Source organism: Cyanistes caeruleus, chromosome 1 (genome assembly GCF_971803275.1).
Source record: "Cyanistes caeruleus chromosome 1, bCyaCae1.hap1.1, whole genome shotgun sequence".
Classification (NCBI taxonomy): Eukaryota; Metazoa; Chordata; class Aves; order Passeriformes; family Paridae; genus Cyanistes; species Cyanistes caeruleus.
Window position 1 is genome coordinate 133,673,371 of NC_141701.1, and position 21,497 is coordinate 133,694,867.

General features: G+C 37.3%; 1 protein-coding gene across 2 annotated transcripts in view; it reads left to right on the plus strand.

The window, feature by feature from the left end:
• The window catches only part of PLXDC2 (plexin domain containing 2), a 254,848-nt gene that overhangs the window by 110,413 nt on the left and 122,938 nt on the right, over positions 1-21,497 (plus strand). For both annotated transcript variants that reach the window (XM_086860207.1, XM_086860212.1), the window contains exon 2: positions 4,936-5,147. In XM_086860207.1, the coding sequence (XP_086716333.1) occupies positions 4,936-5,147 (212 nt within the window). The remainder of the gene's footprint in view (positions 1-4,935; positions 5,148-21,497) is intronic.

The following is a 21,497-nucleotide window of genomic DNA, read 5'->3' on the forward strand; positions in this document are numbered from 1 at the left end:
TATCTCACAAGCAATCTGCTGAATAAAACTTTCAATGTGTGAGTATTTCTAGTCTTTCAAAAAAAATCTTGCTGATTATGATGCATTTATGAAATTAGTCAAATTGCAGAGTTGGCTTAAATGTGTGCAATCATGAAATGTAAATAACATGTTTCAGAAATGCAATTCTGAAATTCTGATGTGCTGAAACACTACACAAGTCTGACCTCATGGAAAAAGGGGGAAAACCCAAAACTAGTTGAATGAATGGAAGAAGATTTATGTACTTACCATTTTTTTGCTCAAAGAAGGTTTCTTTCTCCTTTGGTTACATTGCCACCCATAAAAATATAAAGTTTCTTTTTTGTTGTTTCTTCCTTATAAATAAAGATTTATGTAGACCAGACTTCATTGCAAAATCAGAGCTGTCTTACTTGTCAAGTTCAGCTGTTGGATTTTGGGCCTATTTGCTTAGAATTTCTCCCTTTTTCTTTGAGGGCAGAAATGGCAAAGCAGAGAATCCATGTCCCCACCACATTTAGGCGTCTTCTTCCCGTTCAGGAAATCTCTCTTGCATAGCCCAGCATTTCTGATCTGTTAGAGCCACTTGTGTAATTCACAATATTGAAGTGGACAATTGATTTATGTTAATGGAAGAAGTGTTAAGCAGTTCTCTGTATTTTGGAGTATGGGACACACATCTTCCTGCCCAAAACCTCAGACTAGCAGAGCCACCTCAAAAATCAGAAACCACCTGATGTACGAGACAGAGCTTTCAGATGTGTGTCTTCCTAGTTTAACACATTTTAAAACTTCTTTAGTATGTGTTAAAATGCAAGCTCAAGTGGTAAAAAAGCTGTTACCTGGGTACATGGTGATTTAAGCAATAGATGCCAAAAGTTTTCTTTTTTATGAGCATGTCAACCTGTATAGGGGGAAATTTGAAACACCTGTTTTAGATATGAGTGAAAGTGATTCTGCCTGTAATTTTCATCCATTCCCATTCCTCAGTGTCTTCTCTAAATATTCTGTGCAAGTGTTTCCAGTTTGTGTGAATCATGCTCCTATTCTTTTAAAGCCTTTGATGGAAATTCTGATCAGTCACATCAGCTATGAAGGACTGAACCAGCCAACTGTGGCAGGAGTTTTTGATCTTCCCAACAGTCATCAAATAATCTCTGATCAGTGAAAGCTTTCTATAGATTTGTTTCCCTTATCCTCATCTCACTGTCTCTCTAACTTTATTCAACACGGAGCTGAAATCTTAAATTTTAGTATAACCCAGGGAGGAAAGGAGCTGCAGACATAATGATTTTTATCACTAATTTTAGGAAATCTTCAGGAGTAAGAGCTGAAGGGTCAGGCTGAAACATCATCTTCATTACATATTCATTAGAAAAAACTTACTCTATTTTTACTGCTTCAAAATACTGCAGCACAGGATTAGCCATACAGACCTTCCCACAGAGATAGTGGCATGCCAGTGATAGTACTATATATAAAACTCTGATGGTTTGCACATGAAAATATCAGTTGAAAACAGTAGCTCCCTCTCTAACAGATTTAAAGGCTTACTGTAGTTTCATATCTCTGTTCATACAAGTTGAACAAGTTGCTGCTCATCTGTCCTTTCCAATATTGTGTTTTTATTATAAATCAGACATTACAGCATTTGGCTTCTTTTCAACTGATTTGAATGACATGTTCTCCTTCAGTGTTAATTAAAGCAAGAGCTCCAAGATCTAAAAGATAAGACTATAATACTTCAGTACATTTCCTCTGAAATGTCTTTTATGTGATTTTTTTAAACTACACAGAGATTTAAACCAGAAACATCAAACAGTTCTAACTTGTAAAGTGTTGGAATTTTAGGTCTCTGAATGCTTTTTCTTATGGGATGCCTCCTTTTAGAATGAAAAATAATTTATCTATCCATTATCTGAAAATTTATATAAGTTTTATTCACATTAAAATAAAACATCCTCTTCAGCTCATTTCAAGAATGTTTATTATATTCTCAACATTAGAGATCTGCTGGGATAAACAAAAAGAACATTCTGGAGGAGAGCTGGTCAAGCCAAGATCATCACCCCTCTCTCTCTATCCCCTGTAGTTTAAGGAAAAGGTTTAATGCAGGAGAAATCATGCAGTATGCTTCTTTCTTTATTCCTAGAAATCACATCCAGATTTTATCTCATATTGTAGCTCAGTATCCTCATGCTGCCAGTCCAGGACACTTAACTATTGATACAGTGTTTTACAGATTTCACAGTGAAAATCCTCCAAATATTAGTTTTAAACTGAATAGTTATCACTTCCTGAATTTAATTCCTGCTACTATTCAATTTAGAAGGATATCATGCATGCTGAATACAGTTAGATGGTTCTAAAGCTTCCTTATGTCAGTATAGCTTGTACCTGTAAAACAGTGTTTATAAGTGTAATGGCAGGAAAATTCTTTTTTAGAACACTTTCTATGTCTCAAAGAGAAAGATCACATAATTAAAAATTTGAAAGGGGTAAAAATTGTGCACTAATAACATAAAAAATCTCTGTAATGGAGAATGGTCTGAGCCAACTTTTGCATAAGCCATGATGCAATTATTCTGTAAAGAAAATTTGGAGAAAATTGTGTAGAATTTCCAAGCCAGCAGAAATACCCCACACACTTCTTTTCCTTCACACCATCATTATATTATTATAATTTTAGAAATCAATTTTTGTTAGGAACAACTTAAAAGATAGAAACTACATTAATTTCTATTAAGGATGTGGAAGAACGAGGTGTAATTGCCTTTCTTTACCCTTTTCAAGGGTCTCAACTTGAGGTGAAAGGGACTTAAAACCTCCCCTAACTTTCACATGTTCTATTTGCTAATTTGGGTGATTGCCTCAACCCGTCAAGCATGTATGACAGCCATGAAGAGAGTAGGCTGGAGTGGGACTGCAAAATGGGGCTGAAATGCTTTTTTTGCCTCTGAGTGTGGGCTTTGAGACCCAAGACCAGGCAGGCAAGGTCTTTCAAGGGAAGGGAAAGGGATCATGCAGACCTGAAGAGCTGTGGCTGTAGGTGTGTGATGCTCCCCAAGAGGATGCCGAGGTGTCCCAGCGCCACCACCTCGGCGGCAGCAGGAGGGCAAACCCTGGAGCAGCCCCAAGTTCTGCCCATGGACCTGAGCAGTTTGCCTCATCTGACAGCTCCTGGTCCCCAAAACAGCACAGCAAAGTGCCCACAAGTTGACGCAGGGGGGCTCCTTTGAATAGATTTTGATAAGGAATGAACTCATAAGTTAATTCACCCGCTGCGCTGTCCCTCTGCATGGCGCTGCTGGCTGGCTGATAAAACACGGAGTACAGTAGCAATTTGTGGAAGACAACGTTCTAAGGTTTTTAAGAAATGCCAGGAAACAGGCTTCAAAAAGCCACCTATTAAAAGAAAAGAAGTCTGATTTCTTGGGGTCTGAGGAAAGATACAGCCTGAGATTGCTTGTTTTGCATGTCAATTAAATTCTGTTTTTTCTAGCTGACAAAGAACTTTCATTTCACATAATTTCAGCTTGGTTGAGACTGATCAAATAACTTAGGAAATCAGTTTAATAGATTGGGGAGAGTTTAATAGAAAAATGGAACCACTTAGAGCCTAAAGTGTATTAGATATTGTTTCGGTATTGTAACACCTTTTGATCTGCCAAGAACAATGTCTGACAGATTCTATACCCATGGCTCCTATACCTGTTCCTGCTGTGATGCAGGAAAATCTCACTTATTTAAACCTTTGAAAATGTTCTATTTTCCTATCTCTTCTGTACAACATGAGTGATGCTTGTTAAGGATCTTGGAAGTAGTACCATCTTTTTTCAGAACATTCTGTTAAAAAAAAAAGCAATGGAAGGATTTACACACATAATATTTTACCAGTCTATCCTTTCAGCATTTTCCTTTACTTTGTCACTCCTTTTGAGAGGTCTGCTTTCTTGAACCAAATCACCTTCTTCCTGGCACATCAAAAGCACAGAGCATCCCTCTACTTTTCCTTTTAGACACAAAGACAGTATGAAAAGCATAAATGATTTTTAGTGCAAAATATGCAAACTTACTTCATTCTCTCTTGATGGTGCTAACAAAAATAAATTAGCAGAAAAGTACTTTGATAGGGTTTTGGATTGGGTAAAATAAGAACTTAATGAATTAATGAATAGAACTTCATGAAGAATTTATGGTTTTGTCTGATAGTTTTATAGATTTGTTTTGCTGATAGTTTTACTAGTATGAAAAAGTTACAAATGAGCATGAAAATGTCCAAAAGTAATATGTTAAACCCACCACCCAACTGCTTACCACTTGCAGTAGATATAGTGGGTGTCTGCAGACTTCACACATCATTCATGTTTATCATTTATTCAGCAGGACAGCTTTATTTATGCACTGAAACAGCTGTTTATGAGAATTTCACATCTTTCATAATGTTTATTTGTCTTTCACCACGGCTTCCAAGCTCTTTCGACATAAAATTAGTAGGAAAACCTACTTGTGTACAAGAGTTTCTCTGTCCTTTCTACATTTGTTTTCTTAGGTGATTAAAATATTTTTGTTAGACTTACTCTATTTTGAACAGTGTCAGCTAAGGGTAAACATGAATTAAAGTTACAATTTGGTAACAATGGGTAACCACGATTTAAAGTTACAGGGAAAGCTTTTCACAGACAGAAAACAAGCAGAAAAATAAAATAGTTAGGATGTTCAGAGGAGTCTACAAAACTTAGTCCAAATTCCTGAATTTTGTAAAAGTATAGTTCTTTTAGACACTTACGTTGCCATAAAAACTTCAGCAAGGGTACAAGTGGCTAATGGTACAAAACCTTGATAAAAATTCATATTTTCAATTGTGATTAGCAAACCAGTGTTCTATTCACTTACTCCATTGCCTTGTTTTGCCTTTCTTTTCTTGTCAAACAGGTGTGTTTTATGAAGTTGTTCAGAGCTTCCCTCGAGTGGAGGAAAATGTGGAGGTGGATTCATATGTAAGCAGCCACAGGTGGAGAAGGCACTCCGAGTCCCTCAAATCAGTCGACACCAACAGAGCCAGCATGGGGCAGGATTCCTTGGAGCCAGGGGGTTTCACAGACCTGCTGCTTGAGGAGGGGCATGATAACACTACACAGATTGAGGTATGTATTAATTTCATCTACTTTTTAATTCAATTTATTACCTTTGATTGTGGGTAAGTAAAAAGTTAGGACATTTCCTTCAGTATATTCAAACACTTACTGGGAAGAGTACCTTTGGTCTTTGTATTTGTGAACCTATCAGCACATGGAAGCTGGAGTTTTCTCTTGACCTGAAGCTGGAGCCTGTCCTTTATGACTTTTGAAGATACTCTCTTGAGGACATTTGGGTTTCTGCTGGAAAACCGTTAAGGGAACTCCCACATTTTAGCCATTCTTGCTGGAAAACTGGAAAAGGTAGTATTAAAATAGAATAAAATTGAATTATTTTCTGAAGTTGCTGTAAACACCTCAGTTTGTGAAGCTTTGCCTGATCTTTCTGGAGAGTGATATCCAGGCAGAAAGGGGAAAAACGCCCTAGGGAAATGAGAAATTGGAAGAAAATTCATGTTGGTCATTGAAAAAAATAGTATACTATTTGATTTTTAGTTTTCTGAAGAATAAGACAAATTGAGTCCACCTGTGTGAAGTCTTGGGACATTCTCCCTCTGTTTTATAGTGTCATTCAACTTCTAATTTCTTGTTTAGCTGCCAGCTAGCTCTCTGTCCTGTTTTACTTGGTTCTTTTCTTGTTGTTGTGGTAGTGGTTTTTTTGAGTTTGGGGTTTTGTTATTAATAAAATCTACATCCTGTTTTTCAATAAAATACAGCTTGGAATAAATTCCACTTAATGTCTGCAGTCATTATAATCTGCTTCCAAAACAACAGAGCTGGGTTTTTTTTCAGTTCCAAGAAGCTCACTCTCAGAGAAAAAAAAAAAACAGCTTTCAGAATTTGAGTTGGTACTTCCACAATAAAAAAAAATAACAATGCAATATCAAACCCATGTGTAGAGACAATGGAATCCCTACTGCATGAGCAAAAAAAGTGCTTTCGAAGAGGTGTGTTTTGTGTTTGTTGTTTTTAAGGTTCCCAGTTTGCACAGCTCTAATTACATTTCCTCTTGTGCTAACATGAAAGTCACTGGTTGGTAAATTGTAGTTTTGAATTTCATGTTGATTTTTTTTAACTTCCTTTTTTGCCTTGTGTAATCCCCATCTGCCCATACTTGTAGGAATTCTTTTCTACAACAGAGATCAATCTTGCTTCTAGTTATTTTAGCAGGTAAAATGCAAGCTGTCTCAGGTACAGGGAAGTTTTAGTAGCTTATCCTTCCATGTCTTACCCATAGATCCCTATGCAGTGTTTCCATTCAGTCGGGTTCCAAGCTCTTGTGAAGCAAAATGGTCAGATGTCCCCCTCTAACACTTATGTGTAGCAAGACTTGGGGGGGAAAAAAATGAATGCTTGCAAATGGATATACATAGAATGGTATTTTTCCAGTAACATCTTTCCTGACAGATTAATGGCTTTACAGTGTCTTAACCTGAAAAGTTTATTGAATTCAGGTTTTGTATTCTGTTGCAAACCTCTTTTCTAAGGTCTTTTCAGCACAATAAGATAACAGAGTTGTGGTTTTACACATTATCGGATTCCATTGAAAATCCCCACTACAACACACAGGCATCTCACAAAAAAACCTTTGATGTCTGGCCTTATAGAGGAGGTAGAGTATACAACAGAAATCCACAGAGGAAGAATCCATATGTTTCAGTCTTCTGCAGCTTGGCAGCTTATCAGCAGTACTGGAGAGCTTATTGATTATTTTAAATCCTTGCTCTGTGTGCATTGCAGGGCTTGCTAAAGAAAATCCAGAGAATGAGTATTACCTGCCACGTACGTTTAGTGGTGCTACAGGATGACGACATCCCTCCTTTACAGATATTACCTCCTATACAGATACCCTTTACAGATATTGGTTTCTCTAAAGTGATGTGTAGGCTTACCATGCAAATGCAGACTTCTTTAAGATGAAGACTGACACTGATCAGCATGTCTGCACTTGATAGTGTTTGCTGTCCTTTATAATGATGAGTTTATTTTCTCTCCAGCTTTGTAAACCCAAACCCTTACTCCCTCTCTCACCTCTATCCCTCCCTGCAAAAAAAAAAAAAAAAAAAAAAAAAGAATAAGCAAAACACAACAACAAAACAAAAATAAAAGGAAAAAATAAATAAAATAATAAAAAAAAAACAGCCAAAGGAAAAAAGGGAAGGCTGTAGGCAGACATTTCTGGACACTGTTTAAAATTAAATATTTCTTGAGTTATCAATCTATATAGTTATAAGGTGAAAAATTATAAAATCAAACCTGTGTGGAGCACAGCTTAGTTCCACTGGCTTTGCTTTTATTTTAAGATAATGATGGTTTTGATTAATTTTTTCCCATTGGAGTTACTGGAATTATAACTTCACAGAGTGACCATGCTGGATCAGCCATCAGCCCTGATCATCAGCTTGAGTTGAAGCATGAAGCACAGACCTTCTAAAGCTCTTCATGCAAGTGCATTGTAGATTGGTTTGTCACACCTTTCAGGTAGTCAGGGTGGCAAATGACTCCTGTGCATAGGAAAGATGATAATGGTGAGATTCTCTTTAGGGTGGAGCCTCTCTGGTCCAAAGATGGAGCCACCAGGGAGCCCGGGTGTTTCTCTTCACATCTGTTTTGTTTCCTGCATTTGTTTGTGATTCAGGAAAGTACTCATACAAAATGATACACATATTCATGTGTTTTTTTTAAGTAGAGGTGCTTCCTTGAACTGGTCTTGAACTAAATTGAAGACTAGCAGAAGCAGTGGTTATACCCTTTGATGTGCTGAGCCTTCAGAAAAGAGGAGGGCCTTGGGAAGGGGAAGACCTCCAAGTCCCACTGTATTGCTGGAGAATAGGAATGTTGTGGTCAACAGGTGCAGTGTTGTGGTGGCACGAACCCACAAAGAGGGATGTTGCCAAAAGAAACACAAAGGACATAAACAAGTTTCTGCTGCAAGCCAGATAGGAGCTCTGATAGCTAACTGCAAATTATAGTGTAAAAATAATATGTAACGCTCTTTAAAAAGTACAACTATCTTTAAAGTACTCCTCTTCTACTTCAGAAGGATTATTATGGTGTGCAAATTAAAGTCTATAATGTTGCAAATCCAAAAATCCTGCCAAGGATGAAGATCCATTTGCTTTATTTGCCATTGGTACTAGAGCTCAAAGGGAGCATCACATTGTATAAGATACTTACTATGTTTTCATTCCCGTTATATCAAGTAGCTAAAGACAGAGAGAAAACTCTGAAGAGAGACTAAATAGTGGCAAAAAAAGAGTGAGATCTCATCTTATACAGATGGGTGCAACTGTTACAGTCTGAGAGAAACCCCCAAAGGAGATAGCCTTGGACAGGTAAAGAAATATGCTGACAGCCATCTAAACCAACTGTATGGAGCAGCCCCAAAATACAGGATTCTGGTGATGCATTACAACAAGTTGTCTTGGCTTCGTGGGAAATGACAATTTCAGTGTCTCCGTTGAAGATAGGAATATCCATGGCTAAGCCTTATTTCTTCCCAAGGGTCACATAGCCAAACATTAAAGCCTTCTGCTTGGAATAACTTTGGGATGGTCAGAATTCTTCTTTCTAGAGAGTTTTTCTCAAATTCCTGGGATTTCATGATATCAGATGTCAAGCCTGGCCTTCCTTCCTTTTTCCTCCCATCTTTCTTAAGATTCTTGTCTCCTGTTGTGAGGGTCAGGGCTCTTTTGGGTTTTTGCTTCTTATGTAATCTACTGCTTTTGTTTATTGTGCTCAGGACATTTAGAAGTGCCTTTTACTTATGATAAATAGAGCTTAGGAAATGCAACGTGTCAGGTGGAATTTGTTGCTGCAAACACTGTAAGTCCTTGTAAAAGCAGTGAGTGTGAAAATACATCTTCATGAATATGTCTAGTCTGGCATGTCTTATTTCAAGCAAGGAGAAAAATAAGCAAATATTCCACCTTCCTTCATATATTCTTGTAAAAGAAAAGTACGCTCCATAATCACTTTTGTTAAGTAGATTTATATCAATATTGTTAAAATAAACTCAGCATCATGGTGATGATGTGACAGTTGTTCTGTTAATCCCCAAAGCTCTGTGGCCATACAGATAATTAAGGTGGGTATCAGAAGTTCTTGTTGCCTGATCGTTTTTTGCATCACTGAGAAAGAAGCTGATCTCTGAAACGAATCTCATATGGATGCTGGTTCCCCAGTGTTCACCACCAAGGGATCCACAAATGCATTCCTGTTTTGCCATAGTACTTGCTTATGCAGCTCTACATATTTTAGCTCCTCCTACTGAGCACTAGAAAAGGCTTAAAAATGCAATAATATACAACTAATTCATTTACATGCAACTGTGCTCTTCACAAATGTTGCATGATAATTTTTCCACAGTTTAAAATGTGTGTCATTTTTCAAGGCATGTCCTATGTTTTTTGGCTGACTCCATAAAGAACAGATTCTGATTCTGCATGTACAGATTTGGTCTCTTTATCACAGATCCTCCTTATGACTGCAGTCACACCAGTGTAGGGTAAAACACTGACAAGAAAAAGTACAGAGAAATTGGAGAAGTCTCTGGTATATAGCTTGCATTGGCATGAACAGAAGGTGAAAAACTTTGCAAAATAACTCTAGATCACGTGAACTACCTTCAGATTTGTTGCCACTGTATAGAGATACTACATCAAAACAATAGTCTTTCACAAACTTCAAACATCAAAAATAAATCCAGCAATAAAATAATAGATTAAATCATAGTCAAGCTTGAGCTGAGTGCAGTAAAGTTTTATTGCTTTGCACCAGCAAAAATGTGAGGAAAAACATAATTTTTCATATAAAGTCTTAGAACAGAATGAATGATTGCTGCTGTATGACAGAAGAAGATTCAGTTCTGAGCAAAAACCAGCATGCTGGGCATGCTAAATCAAACAAAACTCAACTGTATCTTATTTTCTCTACCCCACCTAACGTACTACTGCAAGCATAGAAAATTGTGGCTATTTCAGTGCAATTTTTTTTCTGTATTGAAGTAATTAATTTATTCCTGTGGATGTCAGTGATATCTCCTGCTGTGTATGGCTTTTAATTAAAATAGAGTTGTTGCCAACTGAAGTCACAGTCAAGTTCTTCTTTTCTCTCCTTTCTTTACTTTCTCTAGATGCTGTTTGAAATGTAAATTTTAGCAGCACCTGTAGTTTATACCTGAAAGGCATCTTGCCCCTGTTGAAACAACACTTGTGGATTTCCTACTGATAAAAACCAGTCTTTTGCTGGATTTTGCATTCTGACCCAGAGTTTCTGCCCATAAGAGCACTTCTCCCTTATCAGTCCCAGTCACTCATGGAAGTGAAGATGTCTGATTCTGACTGGCAAAAACAACAGAAGGGATTGAGTTTTACAGCCTCTGGGATTTGAGAACAATTACTCTCAGCTACTGACAGCAGTGTCAGCATGCCCATTGCTGTGTCCCCACTGCAAGTCTGAGCAAGGAAGAAAATAAATGGTTGAGATTAAATTTCCCTCAGCTGGACAAATGATAAGGCAATTCTGCAATTACTTCTCTAATGCACTGTATTAAAAGTAGAAAAACTTGTCCATGCAAAAAGGAAGCCTTAAAACTAAAGAGTATCATAGTGAACTGTCAGTTTGGCCAAGCCTGGCTCTGTCCTCTGTTTTGTGCTTTTCTTTTTTTTTTTCTTCCTATCCCAATGTTTTAACACCAGTTGCACTCAAAGGACTTAGAGCAGTCTTAATAACACTGTATTCTGAAACCATGGGCCCTCCAAGTTACTGACAACCATATTCTGTATTTAAAATAAAAATCCTTATTATCATAGTCTAATGAGTACTTCTGCTCTTTTTCTTCTTCCCAAGCTAAGAGAGTGTCCTGTTTACTTCTAAAACCTGTTTTCTGACTTATAGAGCCTTTAGTTGCCTTTGTAAAGTTCTCTTCTTACTTACAGTGTAAATTTATAGTTAAAATATTTATCTTAAACAGTATTTGTATATTCCTTCTCCTGTCAGCGATCCTCAACAGTGCAAGTTAATTCCGTGGGCAGTATTTTTTGTATAGCCATTTAGTTTAATAATCAGGGATGCTATTGATCCCTCCACCACTAGGACAAAATTATTTTCTTAGTGCATAGTCACATTTTAATGCAGATTATGAAATATCAAAGTAATGCATATTCAGTACAAAGGTTTAACCAGATTTTAGGTTTCAGTTGAAGCATTTAACATATAAGTGAGAGTCATGAAGCTTTGCAGAACAGAAATTTGTCACAGGAATTGGCTGATTCTTTAGAGAGCAAAAAAACAATACTTCTATTATTAAATTTGTATTTACAAAATTCTGAGGGAAAAAAATTAAAACTAAAAGCCTGATGCAACAATCAGTTTTATTTTTGATACTTGCTTTCTGATGTGGCTTCATTTTAGGAGAAGGTTCTAGACTATATTATCAAGCTCAAATAATATTTAGCCATTGACAGAAATAAGGGAAACATTAGGTTTTGGTTAAGGTTCATCTAAAGTTCTAAGTCAAGAAATACACTTTAATTGATTTAATTGCATGGCTGAAGCTTTCCAGGTCTACTTGCAAAATCTTTATCATAACAAAAGTTATATTCACTCTTATTTTCAATTTTAGGGATGTATAATTATTTCTTGTTCACAGTTAATAATTACTACATCACGTGATTTTTGTTGTATGTGTGATTTCTGGTGCATGACTCATTCAAGAGAAGGAGGAAAAATCTGGGCTCTTCCTATAGACCTGCAAATATTTTTCACAATTTTTGATCAAACTTCAGTTACCTAGTATAGACCTGGAACTTCCAGAGCTAAAACTGTGACTAAAAAACATGGTTTTACAGTCAAAGGTGGCATTGCATCAGATTTTCTGCTGTTTCAGGCCCTACCTTATGTTGCCTTAGGCCATGTCAGTTGTGCTTCTAGCACAGTGGTCCTGCTATCTTTAAGCCAGTGTAACTTAAGTCCAGAAATCTCTGTTGGAATATGGGCTGTTTACATCTCTGGTGTTTCCAAAATGTTCCAGAGGATTAAACAAATGTCCCATATGATTCCTTTCTACTGCACATCATGAAACTGGAAAAGCTCCAGAGCTCATTGACACTGAATTTTATGGATGTCAGAATTTACAGGATGAGGCAAATTCTTGGAATACAACTTTGTTGCGGGTTATTAAACACAAAGGGAGTTTCTGAAGGGCAGATTACTGGGCCTTATGGAAAATGGGGAATTGCCATTGCCTGCTCTGGATCTCCTGTGCTTGCTGGGCTTCACACAGACAGAATCATAGAATGTCCTGAGGTGGAGGGGACCCACAAGGATCATCGAGTCCAATTCTCCTTCCCAGTCAGTTCTGAGGACCATATGAAGATGTTTCACTTAAGGGAGTCCAGCTGTTCTTGAGCTTTTTTCGATATCCATTTACTAGATTAAGGTAAATATCATGTTATTACTTCCATATTTGGGAGCTTGAAGGTTACAGTGCTGATTAAGGATGTATTGGAGGAAGGATCTTGGATATGAAGGATCAGGATATGCTGAAACTGTGCTGCTGCACTGAAACCATCGTGTATATATCTTTTTTTTCTATTTAGCATAATGTTTAGATGTCATATTTTTGTTGTAAGAGAGCAAAAATTTTGTGTTAAATTATATAGCTGATATAGTATTTGAATGCTAACTTGTATAGAATTTTCTTTCTGCATTTTAATTTAACTTTTTTTTTTTTGCAAAGGTTGTTAGTGTTATTTTAAAATATTTTTATTCACAATTTTCAAGAGTTTATTTTAGAAAATTAGCTTGTTTCTTTGGAGATGGAGAATGTAATTCATTTTCAGAAAAGTCAAATTAATATTTTTCAAACAAAGTCAAGGGAAAAAAAATATTTCCTTTTCATGTGATCTTAGGAAAATATTTGAACTTTCTCTTCGTGTGACATCCTAAAACAAATTAAAATGTCTGGAAATTACTACTAAATTTAGTATTTCACTGAAAATTTTTAATCATTACAAATAAGAGCCAGGAAGTGAATTAGTCTGGAAAGCAGCACAAATCATACATGAAATATTCTAATTCTCTGCTCCTGCTAAATTACTCCAAAAAGTATGTCACCTGCAATTAGGAACAGAATCAGGGATAATCATTAATTTACTCATTAATTTCTGCTTGTCCAGCTGGGTTTTTCACCAGTGATGTCACACTTTCTAGCCAGCCAGCAGACTGAAATATCACTGTCTTGTTTTTCAGCCTGCTTCAAAATAGTAAACTAGGCAAACGCCTCATATATCTTTTTCTTTTGAATATACTGATTGCTTACTTATCTCAAGGTCATCTTAACACTTTTATTGGGTCTTGCTGCAATGTTCAGCTGGACTGAATGCATTGCCATCTGTGTAAAAAGTGTTGTAGCAATAAGCCTGTCAACATTTGCAACATTCTCAATTTTAACTCAAGAAGTGATGGGTCTGCTAATAACTTGGGTATAGCTGAAAAGGGAAAAGGCTGGAGGAGAGATTAATTCTCTATTTCCTTTAAGCTTGGAGGAGAGAATGGGAAAGGGAATTAAAAACTAGCTTCACCACTCCTAAATAAGAGAACTCCATTGTAATCCTGAGTTCATTTCCACATCCTTAGCTATGTTGGCACACAAGGCATTTAATTTAACACATTGATGAGAATGAAACTTTATAGCAAGGAAGGAGACAGGGAATTCAGAATTTAATGGCATCTGCCTTTGAATTTTATTAATGATAATATTTTGCTTTTCCATATCCTTCATCACCAACTTCCTAAAGCATATTCCAGAATGGTGAAACTCATGACTGAAAATAGCTATGAGGAGAATCAACAGACCTTGTACTTTCTGAATTAATTATTTCAGCCACACATACCTCAGCACTTGCTTGCAGGGTTTGCTGAAAATAGATTCAACTTGTGAAGCTGAATATTAGCGTGGCTGTGAAGGCTGGGAAGGTCTTTCCTTTCCCAGACACTTCCTTTCTGACCCTTTTCACAGTGTTCACCTGGAGTGTCCTCAAGAGCGGAGACTTGTATCAATTTGGTCATGCAAAAAGAAGATTACTTTCATTTCCATCCATGCAAAGCAAACAGCCTCAGCTAATTTAACAGCACTCAGCAAATTGTGCATAGCTGTTTGGAGCAGGGAGTGAGGGTGAATACATTACCAAGTTGTTTGTGCAGAGGAATTTGGGTAAGTAACTAAAAAGTTGTCACACTAAGCCACGCAATTCCAGTTTGTATAGTACCAGTCCTTAGGGATAGATTTTCAGAGCTGTAGGAATTCTGCTGACATTGATGGATTACTTGGTGTCTCTCCAAATCTTTCATGTTTCTTTAATATGGGAAAGGCAATTATCTATTATCCCAAAACAGTAACAACATGGCATGTAAACAGATGGGTCCATTGTTTCAGATTTGGTCAGACACTTCCATTGACTCTCTATAAATTTAGTATTTAGGCCAAAGTCAATGATCTGTCCTCATTGTGATTGTAGGAGCTATACAGGCTTTTCAAAGAGAATAATAAATGGGGCCAGTGCTCAAAATTCATATCAAGAGGGGGATCAGAGTCAAGAAAGTTCCATTTGTAAAATGTGCATTTGTTCTGAAAATTCCAGTTAAATGTTTTCAACTGCTGAAGAAAATGTTGCTGAAACACTTTTAAGAGCTGTAGTATTTAATACAAACAGAAATAACTAATGGAAAATACCAGAGATTTTTTGTTTTTTTCTCTCTTCTATAACACTGGCATGCATTCATGTGCAGCATGTGTAAGTGTTCACAGACCATCAGCAAAAAAACAGTGTACTTATTTCTGGAAAACAAAATTGGCAATAGGGGATCTTGGAGAGTGTGCAGCAAACTGCAGTGTGAATAACGAAAAAAGAATGGCAAACAGTCCCCAGACCTTTCAGTGGCATAACATTTAACAAAAGTTACAGTGATGCGACAGGGTTACTGGAGGTTTGTTTCATGCATTTGTAGTAAGCTGCATAATTCTTCACAATTTCCTACTAAAATTTTTAAATAAAGCAAAGCATCGTTTTCTTAGCATTCTTTCTGTCACCTTAGCAACAGAAGTAGGAAGAGGGAGAAATTGCAGATGGAAATCCTATCTGTCTGATCTCATCTCGGAGGAGCAGTAAATGTCTTGAGGGATAAAATGCCAAGATCTCTCAGAGGTTTCTGCTCCAGTACAGATAACAAAGCAAGCTGTTTCTCAGGTTCTTCCTGCTGCAGGCAAAGTATGGATGCCTCTCTTCTGGTGTATGAAAAGTGTCTTTTAGTGCTAGAACAGACATAATCTGGCTCCAAAGTGCTCCTGCTTAGATCTGGTTTACATAGGTCAACAACGTGGTGGGTGTTCATTCTGAGGGTATAACTTCGGGGGTGTGATATTGGCTGGTACAGTGGAGTATAGCAAGTTTGGTGAGGATGTTTCTAACATCTTCATTCCATAGTCATAAGCTAGTGCCCCCAATGTCCCTATTTTTCTAGAAAACAAAACTGCCAACTCTTTCTTGAGTCAAAATTACTATGTAGTTGAAAGAAACAGAAATTCATTCCTGAGAAATTTTTTTTCCAATAAACCTCGAAATAGAATTTTGATTTGCTCATTTAGTCACTAGCACTGTATACAATGTTGTTTTTTCTTGTATCAGGCATATTATTCCATCACGTTGGAAATTAAGATTATTTCTTAAATGCACTGCAGAGTTCCTTATATAAAGTTTCAGGAAAAGATAGTACACATCTGTATACTCTGCAATAATGAGCATGAATTTATACAAAATATTAGGTGATTGTGATTGCTAAAAGACACTGGAGTCTGTACAAGTGCTTTTCTATTTTAGTTGTAGTTAATATTGAAATTGGAGGTGAAATGCAGCTCTTCAGTTTGGAAACCTAAGTATAGATGCTTGTGGCATAGACAAGGAATGTGCAAATTTTGTCCAGGGCATGTAGTGGTAGGAGAAGGGGAAATGGCTTCAAGAAGGGAGGTTTAGATGTGATGTTAGCAAAGCACTGTGCCATGAGGATGGTAAGGCACTGGAACAGGCTGTCCAGAGCAATTTGGATAACTCATCCCAGGAAGACAAGGCCAGGTTGGATGGGCTCTGAGCAGCCTTGTCTAGTGGAAGGTGTCCCTGCCCATGGCTGGGGAATTGGAACAAGATGATCTGTAAAGTCTCTTCCAACGCACACTATTCTGTGATCAAAGTTTTTAGAAATTTAATGCCTGCTATAGGTGTCTGATATAATTTTAGGCTGTGGTGATGCTGAATGGTCCAGTGCCACTCATGTAGGATAAGGGTCAGCTGTAGGTCCTGAATTTTATCTGCAATTTTCAGATGGCCCTGGGTTCCTCCAGTGCTCAGTCAATTAGCTCTCATCCATGGCCAGTACAGGCACTACAGTCAAAGTGTGTATTTGGATTGTTCCAAAGTGCAGCTGAAGGAGCTGGCAAATCTTCACTGACAGCACTTAATAGATCTGAGGCTCTGGAAAAAAATACTTACAAGTCCAGCTCTTAGGTAGACTGAAGTATCCAACCTGCACACCAAATAACATGCTGCTCATCTACCTATTTTTTTTATCTGAGTCTGAAGGGAAAAAATAGAGTGGTAATATTATTTGTTTGTTTGTTTGTTTGTTTATTTATTTTTAACAGATACATCAATAAATTATATCAAGAAAAATTGCATCAAGGTTAAAATGTTGAGATTCCTCCTCTCTTGTCCCTCTTCCTATCTTACTTGCCACTCCACCAGCCCCACACCAGTAAAAAAGATTAATTTGAAACGCAAGTAAAATCTCATGTCTTCATGTCTCACTGGATTTCAGTGCTTAGATGTTTTGCATCCCTCCTGTTGCTTGAAATTGTCAAAAGACACCCTTCAAGTTAAAAGTAATTCTATAGTGCCTTGTGATTTATCTTTTGATCTTTTTTGACTGATTTATCTTCTTAGTGTCCTGCGTTTAGACAAAAAACGAAATACAAGTTTATGCAACATTCCACTTTGGATCAGTCTACTCTGGAAGATCAATACAGATTTTGAAGTTATACACAAAAAAAATTAACATCAAAACCAAAATAATGTGTTAGTATAATTTTGAAATATTTGAGTATATTGGGTCAACTGTGCTCTAGGTTAACTTGGAGTACTTTTCAGAGACAGCAGAGGGAGGATATTATTTAGCATCCTGATCTTGTCTGGGGAATTGTGAATTGCACAGTGTATTCCTCTTGAAAAAAACAGTGCAGATTCTGCAGGAAGCTTGTTTGGAGCCCAGGCAAAGGCAGCAACTTGGACATGCCTGTCTAGGCAACATGTAACTCATCAAGCATCTCAAGTAAATATGATGTCTTAGAGTTGTGGCATGAGAGTTCTCAAGGGATTAATTTATTTTATTGAGCATGACTGCAAGATCTGATAAAGAAGCATTTCTGTGACAAGTCCTTAAGAACTGTGACTGGTGATAGCAGTTTGGTAAAACAGTACATAGCATCAATTTTTAAATATTCTTTTGTACACAATCCAGACTAAAATGCTGTTACAGATATATACAGAAAAATACATGAGAATAAAGAAAAATACATACTCTTTCCAAACAAAAGAGCAGTAAAAATTGCTAGCCTCTTTCATAATCACTACCTTTCTCTGCAAGCCATGAATGGTGATTTGGAAATTTTGCATGTTGATTGCAGATTTCAGTCAGTCCCATGTTTTAGTAACTAAAACTTCATGTGTGTTATATGTGAGAGCTAAACTAGAAAGTGCTGTGGCTAAGTAAGTTGCCAGTTTGTTTGCAATCTGTTTAAAACCAGTGCTCCCCAGGGAAGCCATGGTGGTGCAGTTTGTCCTGTGATGCCCAGGTTTTCTGATGGGCATGTCCTGCCTATATGCTCACCAGCACCCAGCTGGACTGAACAGCATGCCTTTGGCAAAGACTGCTGCTGAATGAAGTGTATGGGAGACATCTTTACAAGCTCCAGAATGAGCTTTATCCCTACAGGTAAAATGCTACTGCATTAATTAACCCATGATCCTGCCTGTATCAACTTTGTATTGATCATATGTGTTCCTACAACTGATTGCCCTACAATTTTGGCTCAAAACCCTGATGGATCCTTGACACACGATATCAACAGCTCAGGAACTGCGTCTCCCACCAATGAGCATGGAGGCAGCTTCCTGCACTGTCCTGTGGAAGCTATACAAACAAACTGCAAGCTTCTAATACCAACTTAATGGTTCAGATCTGTAACACTTTCCATACCAATTTATATTTGCCATTTCTGCTCCTCATGTGAGGCCCCAGGGCTGTTGGCTGGGTCTTGGTTGCTGTTTTCCTTGCATCTCTTCCAGCAGAGAACTGCCAAAGAAGAGAAAATAAGGATGACTTACGTCTCCTGGCATTTGAATATATATTGGAGGAATACATTAGCTACAGAGAGCTTAAAGTTGTTCTGATACCTGGATGGAAAAAAAAGAAGAGGGTGTATAATATTAAACTGAACTTATATATTCAGGGAGAGGAAATAATTGCTCAAGTGTGGCTATAAGTAGGTCAAAGTATATATGCTCAGAAACATGCTGTTTGCTGTATTCCACACAGGAAATGGATCTTTAAAAGACTAAAATACTAAATCTCTAAAAGCTAACTTGACGAAAATGTCATTATTTATGGTATTATCTAGAGTCATAAGCCCCCAAGAATGGAACTGGTAACAGATGTTGTGTCATAACCACTAATACCCTGTAGTTTAGACCTAGGTTTTTATGTTTGCAGTTTAAGTTTCATGAACCCTTCAGTCATTCATACATATCTAAAAATGGGAATATAAACTCTAAAACCTGTATCATAATTACACCAAAATAAAATTTCTGCTAGACATTTTTTTGGGCATTGTATTGAAATGGTTCTTTTTATTTTCTTTTAGTGGAGAGGATGTTATGGAGCAGTTAATAAAGATGCATTTTCAGAATGTCATTTCTCAGACTTCTGCTCCAGCAAATCAGGAACAAAACTGCATAATAAATATTTCCCTACTGTAATTAGGTTTTGAGTGACTGGTGATTTGGATTTTTTCCTTTCTTAAGTAAGGCATTACAGAGATTTTTGCTCTTTTTGAAGCTTGTCTCATATGACAAGACAGTCCAAAGGGCTTTATAAGCCTGCTGTAATGACCCCTAAATAGGCTGACAGTTTTATAGCAGTCCCCTAGAGGGAAGCTTCCTTTCAAAAGCAGCTGAATATCATGGAAAAGGCAGTGACTCCACAGTGACTTTTCACAAAGCTGGAAAGACTAAATGGCTTTTTGGATTAATAACAGTTTTATGGCATCCTTCTCTTGCAGAATGTCTGTCAGTATGTATGACTCTCCATTATAGGTGCTGTCAGGAGCTCAGAAAAGTGCAGTTTAAAACCTGGGAGCTTAAGTAGTTACAGAGCTGTGTAAAACCTTGTGTCTGCATGGGGGAGAGAGATGTGAGATAAATTGTTTGTTTCATCCCAGCTGATGACAGCATTTAGTGTTTACCATAACAACCTCTGGATGTAAATCTGTGAGATTTTGGGCAAAGTGACTTCCATACTGGCCCTAGTGAAAACCTGAGTGTGGGGTCTACTGCACACACACAATAGGCTTTCAGGACTCTGCAGAATACTCATGAAGACCTCCTCTTGGAGAATATAGTTTTTAATACCAAAGCACTCAGACACAGAATCTCCTCTTCAGTTAGATCGGGTTCCTCTCATTCATTATTCATTATATTAGCTGTTCAAAATGGGTTTTGCTAGGGGTTGTGTCACCAACAGTGATATTCACAGACTGTCCTCAGGTTCTGCTGGTGGTTGATGTCAAGTATGTATGCTATGCCCATATTGCTATATATATATGCATATTCCCTTAGTTTTTACCATATCAGACATTAAAAAAAACAAACAACAACAAAAAAAAAGAAAAAAAAAGAAAAAAAAAGAAAGAAAAGAAATAAACCCCAAAAACAACAGCTTGCAGCTTTGTCACTATGAAAGCAGCAAGTCACTGTAAAAGCGTTTCTCTAAATTGCAGGTTCCCTCAGTAGATTCATACAGAACAAAGACTTTCGTTAAGAAATTGAACAGCAGAGTTTATCCTTGATGCAAAGTGCTTATGAAATTGGTAATTCTGAGAACCTCAGAGCAATTGAACTTCTAAGCAGCAGCCTCTCTCTCTCTCTCTCTTGCTCTCTCTCTTTCCATATACATACATATATATACATATATATACACATGCATACATATACATGTGTATACACATATATATACACATATAGATATATATATTCACATATACATACATATATATGTGTATGTGTATGTATATATATATATATCTACTCTGTAAGACTTTGATGTTGTTATCCACATGTACCTTATCTACCAAAATTAGAGCTTTCATGTTTTGAGAGGCCAGTTCAAGTTAAGTACTCCTCAGGGTTCTTTGATTATCAGATCCTATAAACCTGTAAAACATAGCATTGCTCTGACTGTAATTACAGTATTCTGTTGAAATGAGTTATATGGCAGCAGCATGCAAAGTGTCTCTTTCCGCATTTTCCCTGGCCTTAGTCTTCCCACTAGTACCCCATCTCAGGATAGGTGATCATTCTGTGTACTGTCTCACCTCCTGTGCTAATGGCTGGTATACTAGGGATATTTTCCATGTGTCCTTGACACCTGGCCCTGTCTCAGTCAGTGTCTGCCTAAAGAAAATGTGAAGAAATGAGGAAAATCAGTTACAGCACCATACACGCTTGCTTCTCCTGCCCAGGTAATGTGAAGTGTGACTGTGCATGTCTCTTGCCCCTTCTCAGGGCCCAAAAACGTGCTGTTGAGAAGAGGCTTTCCATCACCTGCAGTGCAGAGCTAGCTCAAATCCTATCCAACCTGTCACCTCTGTTCTCCCCCTTGGGCTGTTTTTAGCTGGTGGGGATTAATAATGCTCAGAAATCTAAAAGCAATTTTCTAGCAAAAGTCTGAAACAATTCAGAAGTCACTTTTGGCTGTATTTTACTGACATGATAGGCAGAGGTACCCTAAGAGAGTAGCCAGCATTACATGTGGTTGGGTAAAAATAGGTAAAAATACAAATAGTTTTGAGGAAGCTTTGGCTGTATGTGTGCAGGGGCACATTATTGTTGTTGTCTTATTTAAATAGAAAGGATGTTTTGGTTCTCAAAATGGATTGCCAGAACTGCTTTAGTCCTTAGGGAAATAATTTTAATTAATAGCTTATTTCCTTTCTCTAAGTACCCAAAGAAGTATTTCTGTCTTTGCTTTTTT